This window comes from Megascapheus bottae, chromosome 1, assembly GCF_031878675.1.
Source record: "Megascapheus bottae isolate mThoBot1 chromosome 1, mThoBot2.hap1, whole genome shotgun sequence".
Taxonomy (NCBI): Eukaryota; Metazoa; Chordata; class Mammalia; order Rodentia; family Geomyidae; genus Megascapheus; species Megascapheus bottae.
In genome coordinates, this window is record NC_143509.1 from 78,858,126 (window position 1) to 78,867,517 (window position 9,392).

Consider the following 9,392-nt stretch of genomic DNA (forward strand, 5'->3'; position numbering starts at 1 on the left):
TTGCTCGACAAGTGCTCTACCATTTGAATCATAACTTATACTGTTCTTTAAAAAAATAAATAGTCATGGGACTTGAAGTCAAAGCCTGGGCTCTGTCCCTGAGCATTTTTGGCCAATGCTACCACTCTAACATTTTGTGTCCCAACTCCATTTCCAGTTTGGGAGAAGTTAATTCGAGAAAAGAAGTTCATGGATACTTTTCTGTGCTAGTGGCAGAATCTAGATCCTCAGGTCTCAGCCTTCAGAACAGTGTGAACAATCAGTGCCCTGCTAGTAATGTCCTTTTGTTGTTGCTGTTTTCTCACTTTTTGTTGTTGTTTTCTCATTTTTTATCTGGTGTAGCCTTAGACTAAGATCCTCCTACCTAAATTTCCTGTGTAAGTGGGATTGCAGATGCTCAGGCTTTTCTGGAGATAGGAATTTACTAAGACTGACCATGATTCTCTCAGAGTTGGCTTCCTGTGAACACTTTTAATTCAGCCTCCTTGCCAACTAACTAAGCTTGCTTTATGCGATGGTGCACACACACTGACACAGGCTCTGCTAGGGTCACACATTGACTTGAATTCTAGCCAAACCAAGTAACACAGTGTGTGTGTGTGTGTGTGTGTGTGTGTGTGTGTGTGTGTGTGTGTGTGTGTGTGTGTTATGAAGGAGTTGGAGAGAATGTGAAGGTTTTCTTTTTTTTTTGAAAGTTAACAATACAATGTTTTATATACATAATTACCATTTCCAGGGCTATTCATTTGTTTGTATGTATTTTCCTTCAGAGTTGGAGTTAGGGAAAAGTCAATAGTTTCAGCCATATAATATAATTACATACTATTTAATAGCAAAATGTGCAAAAATATGTGAAATTTAGGGATGAATATTAAATATATGGTTTAGAACTCAACATAATTAAATGAGAAGATGTTGGGACATACAGGAAGGAAGACAGCAAGTTGACTGTTTCCATGTGAACTAAGAAGTTTCTTTTAGTGTTCTTATAGAAGTAGAGACATAGGGACTTGACAGAGTGGTTTATTTATTTATTTATTTTAATAATAAATGCCCAGATATTTGAGAGCTCCCAAAGACAAGAAGTCACAAACCATTGGAAGCAAAGATTATTCCTTTTTTCTTAGTAAAAATGACTGGAAGCATTATGGCATTTAACTAAAGGAATTCCTGGCTATTTACTGTTTGAAAATATGCAGTAAGTGCTGTTCAAAAACTGGACAAACTACTTTTTATGGGAGTTTACAAATGTAAACATAATTGTAATGAAAGTCTGATTGAATATAATTTATGGTGACTGTTGATACAGAGACAAAATAGTAATTTTTTCCTCAAACATATTTTCCCCCTGGTTTTGACCTGTTCCAAAATTTTGATGTTTCAATAAAAATTTTGTCCTTTTTAGGTAGACTTCAATATTTGATGTGGTACTTATGTTTTATGTCAGTGATGAAACATTATTACAATTTGAGAAAGTACTTCTTCCAGTAATCATTCCTTATTTTAAATAATGAGAAAGAAACTATTAGCTCAGAGACAAAGTGAAATGTTCACAATGTTCTAAGGAAATATTTACTTTATTCATGGCAAAACATTAATTTGCTTTTAGAAATATTTTCTAGAAAATAACTGCCTCTAACTATCTACATTATGAGGGAATATTGGAAATACATTTATGAAGCAAGTTATGTTAATATGGACACATTCTGAATTAACTAGTATAATTCTTCAAGGATTTGGGAATATATTAAGGAGAAAGTTTCCTGTATTTCCTTTTTACTGTAACAAAGTAAGTCAGATTTTCTCACCTGTAAGTCAATAATAGTTTCTTGTAAATGCCTGAGAAAACAGTGAAATACTCAAAACAGACAAATGCATTTCAGCAAACACACACACACACACACACACACACACAATAGTTTCCACTTTCATGCTATTTAGTGGAGAAAGTCAACACATTTCCTAGTAATTGATTTCTCTTTGGTTAGCTTTGGTTTTAGAAAAAAAGGATAAGAAAGACTGCATTAAAATTGAAAAGGAAGACTAAGCTTGTGGAATGAATTAATTTGTTATTGACATAATGATGTAAATGAGGAAGATGGTACTATAAGTTCTGTTGGGATTTGTTGGCTGGGGATCAAACCTTCCAGAAATAGGAAAAGAGGATTGAAATTCAGAAAGAAATATATTCTTATTTAAAGATGGAAGATCAACTACCAATGCATGAATAAATTGTTTGACCTGGTAGATTTACTGTAATATAAAACAAAATCTATTAACTTATTAACTATTACTTTCCAAGTTTAAAATAATGACCATAAGTCAGTGGCAGAAGTGGATTTTTAAGCACAAAGTTCATTTCTGCGTACTGGTGTCCGAGTACTAGACTGATTTTAGTATCTATTTGACTTCTTTTCATTTCTGGTTTCTAGTCTTGCTTGTCATTAATCCTTCATGTGAAAAGAATTAGATCAAAAATTGATATTCAAACCATTACTTCATTTTCTGGTGCTACTATATGACAATTCTAGTAGGATGTAAACTCACATTTAATCACTTTATGGCACTGATACTTCTTCTACTTTTATAAACTCAATATATGAGTCAGTGATTACTACATTAATTCGAGATGTGGAAAAATTATGTGAAAAATCCTTTGCTTTGGTAATCCTATGCTTCTGAAAGCATATAGCATGTTAGGTTCGAAGGCATGCTCAGGTGGTAGAGCACCAGCCAATGAGCAAAAGAATTAGGTACTGAATTTGAGTCCTCATCTTGAACAAAGGAATATAAATTTCAAGTTAAATGTGCTGTATGTAAATTTCAAAGAAATACAAAATTGTAGATCATTTGTCCCTGTAATAGCAACCCTTTAAAGATACTAGAGAGAAATCACTATTATTTGTTCATGGGGGTTTGCTTGAACTCTTCCCTCAGCCGGTGTTGGGGGAAAATCTAGATAAAGAGATAATTATTGCAATAGATTATGTGGCCCTTTGGATTAAAAAATGTCATACACGCAGAAAAACAAACTTGATTCTCCGTGTGATCCATGGTGATAGAATTTACCTGCCATTTGGGACATTATTTTCTTTTTTAGATTTAAGCTTCATTCCAACTCAAAGCAGAGTACAATATTTTTACTTGGCTGAGACTCACCTCATTTGAAAGTTGTCCTTTTTAAGTTGTTGATGTGTGTCTCTTAAAGAGTTTCTCCATATAAATGTATGAGTTCTTGAGATGGATATAAGTAAACTAATTTAATTTAAAAAATATTTTGTCATGTCTTTGAATGAATAATTTACAAAATCATAAATAATGAGAGAGAGACAGACCTAAGCAGAAAATGATGGGACCTATTTTGGCCTTGTAGTCTTTTTTTCTTTCAGTACTAGGATTTGAAGTCAGGACTTGTTTTTTTAGGCAAACATTTCAGTACTAGTTTTTTTTTTTATTTTTTCAGTGTTAGGATTTGAAGTCGGGACTTGTTTTTTTAGGCAAACATTTCTATCATTGTGCTTTAGCTGTGTTTTTCAAATAAGGTCTCACGGTTTTGTTTGGATCAAACTGCAAACAAGATTTCTTTAGAGGTGCCTCTCACATTGCTGGAATTACAAGCATGAATTCTTGAACCTGACAAGATATAGTCTTTATGAAAATTTCCTGCTGTGTTTCAACCACATCTGGACTACTTTCTCTGTGTATCATCAAAACTATGTTAAGGAACTTCCTTGTTTGTTACAGTACGCTTTTGTGTTGCATTGTTTCTTTTTTTATATAAATACCATTATGTTATGGAAAGATATATTTTCAGCATTTCCTTCTTACATCTATTTAGTACAATCCCAGTAGCTTACATAAAATGAGAACCCTGTCTTTATCATTTGTCTTCTTTGTTCATTGATCTGTGTTTGGGAGGGTAAAAAGGAACACAGTGACAAAGGTTGTCACTAGACACTATGTTGAGAATGAATGATATAGCTTGTGGTAGAGATAGAAGGAAAAACTGGGAGACAGCCAAGGAAGGGGTGACATTATTCAAAAAGAAATGTACTCTTTTATCAGACATCTAACGATAACTCCTTTGTACATCACCTTTACAATAACAATAAGAATAAATGAAAAAGGATAAAAGCACTGTAAATATTTGTTTATTTGAAAGTAATTTGTCATAATTACATAAAAAATGATCTAATGTACTCATAAGCATCCCACCAGGAAAGACTATTTTATAATAGAGTTGCAGTTGTATGTGTTTGCTGAACATGATGAAGGTAGAGCATTTGGCTAGTATGTAGAGGGCCTATGAGGTTTTTCTCCCTATCATTCTTATAAAAGAAAAAAAGGATGCTTTGTTTTCTAAATCATATTGGTTTGTGATAAGCTTTCATAATCTCATCCATTTTCAATTGTTGGAAGTCTAAACATTTTTCTGAATCCTTCCTATTATATTTTCACTAATGAAAATGAAAAAAACAAATAATCAAGTCAAAGGTATGGAAATGAAGGGTAAGGCAAAACATGTCTAATAATTGAACTTGTTAGCATTAACAGAGTCAAAATGTATTTTAAGAAATTTAAAAAGTATTAGAAATATAATAATTACAGGAATGAGTTAGGGTATCAAGTGTCTTACCTCTCATTTCCAAGTAAAGAAGAGACAATTATACACTTCCTCACGCCATACCTCCTGGGGTAAGACTTTTATTCAAATGGAAATACATGGTTATGATATCGTTCAAACAAAATAGAACATATTAATTATGCATAAGTTTAATGTTAATAATTAGTTTACCATATTTTATCCACTCTATGACAACTCTTTACTACTTTAATACAATGCTAACCTCTCTGACTCTAATATTTATTCAACCCAAAGTAAATAGTAGTTGCAATTTTTTCTTCTTTCCCTTCTACTTGGGGTAAGATGGAGAAAGGCTGAGTAATTAGATAAGAAAAACGTGTAAATTTTAGTGAATTATATATTTTCTATAAAATAATTACAGAATAAAATGATAGGGATATATAAAAAGTATGGGTGGAAATATGTTGATTGAAAATTCCTTTGCAACTGTAACATATAAACCTAGAAAATAATTTTCATTAATATTACACACATATGTATTTCCAGTTGACTTTTTAGGTACATTGCATAGACAAAACTGTTTTTTGTAACCTGCAGAAATTATTTTCTATTTTTTATTTGGTCAGTCCTGGGGCTTGAACTCAGGGCCTGAGCATTGTCCTTGGGCTTTCTCAAGGCTAGAGCTCTGTCACTTGAGTCACAGTACCACTTCTGGCTTTTTGTGTTTGTGATACCGAGGAATGGAACCCAGGTCTTTGTACATGCAAGGCAAGCATTCTACCACTAGGCCAAACTCCCGGCCCTTATTTTCTATTTTTGAGTGCTCTCAAATGATGGCCAAATCAATATACTTTATATTTGTGGTGCTAGTAAAATAATTTTATGCTTAGTTTAGCAGTTTTTATATACTTCTCTAAAGTTTTATGAATTAGCATATTTTTTTGCCTTCCACAAAATTAAAACTTCTACCTTTTCATAATAAACTTTCTTTAAACTAATATCGACATCGTATAAGTTTCTGGAATGCTTTCTTGAAATCTTCATTAAAGATTGTATAAATTAGTGGATTTATGAGGGAATTCAGGTAACCAAGCCATGTCAGGAAATTTGACATTTCTTCAGAAATTTTACATTTTTCACAGACATTAACAACCAATTCTTTTACAAAAAAGGGAAGCCAACATATTACAAATGCACCCAAGATTAATCCCAGGGTAGTAGCTGCTTTGCGCTCTCTTGTGCCTGATATTTTTTGCCTTCTCCAAGATTTTTCATGTTTGAGCTCAGATCTGGGACTTTTTCCTGTGCTGTGCATCTTATCAAAGTCAGTGGATGGGTCAGATAAAGACTTTTCTAGCACGTAGGATGTGGAGACCAGTTTAATGCTTTTCTCGCTGCTCTTCAACAGGATTTGACCATTGAGCTCCCCTTTTGCAATTCGACTTGCTTGCCTCTTGTGGTATAATGTCCTGGCTGCTCTGTATATTTTGTAGTAGAGGATCAAAATCAATGCAAGCGGGATATAGAAGGCTCCAAATGTTGAGTAAATGGTGGAAACAATGTGGTCATGTTTGATGATACATTCATCATTGCGGCTAGTTCCTTGGTGTCTCCAGAAGAGAGGAGGCATAGAGATGAACACAGATATAACCCAAACAATTGTAATCATAATGCCAGCTTGCTTGGGGGTCCTCTTTCTGGCATATTCCACGGCATCTGTGATTGCCCTATACCGATCCAAAGCAATGGCGGAGAGATGCAAGATGGAGCATGTACAGCAGATGATGTCAACACTCAGCCAGATGTCACACAAGACCTGTCCCATGATCCAGCTCTCTCTCACAATATACACTATGCTGAAAGGCATCACCAGGACAGCTACAAGAAAATCTGTTACTGCAAGGGAGCAAATTAGATAATTGGCTGGGTGGTGCAGCTTCCGGGTGACAATAATGGCAGCAATCACAAGGGAGTTGATGGTGGTTGTCATCACGGCCAGCCCAGACAGAGTGAGGGACACCAGAATTTTGGATGGCATTCGGTTTACCAGTTCCTCTGAGGTCAAGTTTTGATCAGACGAATTTAAGAAATCCATCTTTGAAAAGACTGATATAGTTTACAAAATGGATACCTGTAACAAAGGGGGAAAAAGGTTCAGAAAAGGCTTTGGGAATTATCTTCTTTCTTGTAGAACAATCCTTTTCAAAGAATGTATACGTATCTTTGCAGAATATTCTATGGATTAAAAATGGAGTTCTGGGCTGGGAGTTTGGCCTAGTGGTAGAGTGCTTGCCTAGCATGCACAACGACCCGGGTAGGATTCTTTGGTACCACATATACAGAAAAAGGCAGAAATGGTGCTGTGGCTCTGGTGGCAGGGTGCTAGCCTAGGAAAAAGCCCACCAATAGTGCTCAGGCCCTGAGTTCAAGCCCCAGGACTGGCAAAAAAAATGGAGTTCAGAAAGTCCACAGAGTGGGAGAATATCTTCACTAGCCGTACAACAGACAAGGGCCTCATATCTAAAATATACTTACAGCTCAAAAAATTAGATCTCTTACCTTGGAAATTTTAAGGTGGCTTTTTTTAGTGTTTTTAGTAAGCTTCAGAATCACCTTGAGGGTTTCTTAAAACACAGATTCCTGTGCCCCAATTCTAGATATTATGATTCAGTAAGTGTGGTGGATATCCCTCAAATCCATGTCTCCAGTCATTTCTCTGAAGTGAGCGGTTCTGGAAGTCAGCTTTCATAAGCTTAGTCAATATGGATTTTCTTATGTTTGTGTATTTTTTTCAGAAATATAGCATCTGAATTCTTCTATACTGACAGCACTCTGACATTTCAGCTACACAACTTTTTCAGCATCTCTATTAAACATTGTTATTTCTCACTGATATCAAGTAACTTCCTTTGATTTTTTTCTATTTATATTATTTTATTATTTTTCTTTTACTTCCTTGGGTTTCCTGCTTTATGTGTATTAACTCCCTTTCACTGATCTTGTCTTCATTCTTTTTAGCTTGTTAAGAGAGTTATGGCATATGATCATGTTTCTTCTACCCAGTATTAGATCACAGGCATAATAAATAACAGAATGCCCAAAGGAACCATCAAAACAGTCATTAAAATTCTCCATATGCATCTTTAATATCAGAAGACATCACAGTCCTTAAGTATTTTCCCTAGAAATTCATTTAGAAATGTCAATGGTCACATGTAAGATGCTTACTCCAAAACTAAGATGACATGTTAGAAATGTGGTAGAGTCATATTTATTTCCTTCCAATCTCCCATTGTCTAATCATAAAATTTATATGACATATTAAATTTAAAACCTGACTAGTTTCTCAATTGACTTTTTTGCAGTGGTGTTTATTTAGAGTTATAGTACCTAATGAAAATTGCTGATATTTTCTACATTGTCAATACAAATAATTTCCATTTTAATTTACCTGAAAGATAGTTTTGGCATTTACATGAAATGTTGCATAAAAGACCCTGTCTAGATATGTAGACCTTAATTATAGATATCAATGCTATAAGAGAGTAGACCAGCTTAAAATTAGAAGGAAAATTACTTAATAGTTCAACTGATTTCTCTAAGTATCACATTTTGTAGCAGTTATATTATTCTTAATAAAAAGTTTGCTAAATGCTATTGGAGGGGAATAAAAACTTCTGTCATATTTTAGATTTAAAAATGAATGGATGCAAAAAATGTGGTAAATATATACAATGGAATTCTACATAGCCAACAGACAAGATAAAATAATGGCATTTTCAGGGAAGTGAATGAATCTAGAGTGAATCATGTTCAGTGAGACAAGTCAAGACCAAAGGAAGAAAAGGAGCATGCTATCCTTAATATGTGGCTATTAGATCCAAACAGTACAAGAGCGAGAACTCAATATTTGCATACCCAATGCTATGGACATGGTATTGGAAATATAAATACAACTATATAGACATAAAGATTTATGAGTTTATAGACATAATGTTTTATTACATAGATTAATATGTTTCTATGGCATACAAACTCTCAGCCTAATTTTAACTTTGTTCTAAAATCTAAGTGCCAGTGATTGTATATAGAGATTGCCTTCTTGAATACTTGTTTTTTAAACACGTCATTTGAAATATGATGTAAAAAAATCAATGTTAATAAATTCTTTAAAAAATAAAAATTATCTAATACAAATTACATTTGCAGTTTGCCAGAAGTCTTTCCAATATTAAACTTAGAAACCCAATTGACTTCCTAAAATGTAGCAGGTGCTTAAACGCTGCTTTTGATGACAAGATTGACCCTTTACTCAAGCCCTCCCCACAAAAAAGCAAGGGAAAAGCTTGGCATATCATACCTGTCTCTATTTAGTATGTATCTTTGCTCTCAGTCCTTCTCTCTGCACTCCCTTTGCAATCACCTTGGGTTTCAGGAAGGACAGGATTAGTTCAGTTTTATTACAGGGGACTGGAAATACTAGGCAATTTCAGTTTTTATCTGGATCAGTGATGACAAGTGATAACAACTTCTTTGGAACTTCTCCCTATACAAGGACTGAAATAATGATCAGCTATGCCACCCTTTGACCTTGGCTTCTCCCTGTTCTTTGGCTCTTTAATAGTATGACTTCATGTCTGTTGCCCAAAGGTGGTTACAAATGGACCAAAGTGTTGTATTCCTATGCACATTTTCCCCAAGAAAAAAATTTCCCTTTTTGGATCTTCACCATTATCATCTCTGTATGCGGTGCCAGGACTGGGGCTACAGAATGGCTGACACTAATATGTGGAATTCCAAGAGTTTA

At 34.2% G+C, this 9,392-nt stretch overlaps 1 protein-coding gene across 1 annotated transcript; it reads right to left on the minus strand.

Annotated features, from left to right (window-relative positions):
* Positions 1-4,700: 4,700 nt before the first annotated feature.
* Positions 4,701-6,680, minus strand: Htr1f (5-hydroxytryptamine receptor 1F). Its single transcript, XM_090333047.1, has one exon. The coding sequence runs from the start codon at positions 6,678-6,680 to the stop codon at positions 5,580-5,582; it is 1,101 nt and encodes a 366-aa protein (XP_090189173.1). The 3' UTR covers positions 4,701-5,579.
* Positions 6,681-9,392: the final 2,712 nt, after the last annotated feature.

Excerpts from the sequence above, each read along its gene's own strand:
- Htr1f (XM_090333047.1), bottom strand. The coding sequence starts at position 6,680 with ATGGATTTCTTAAATTCGTCTGATCAAAACTTGACCTCAGAGGAACTG.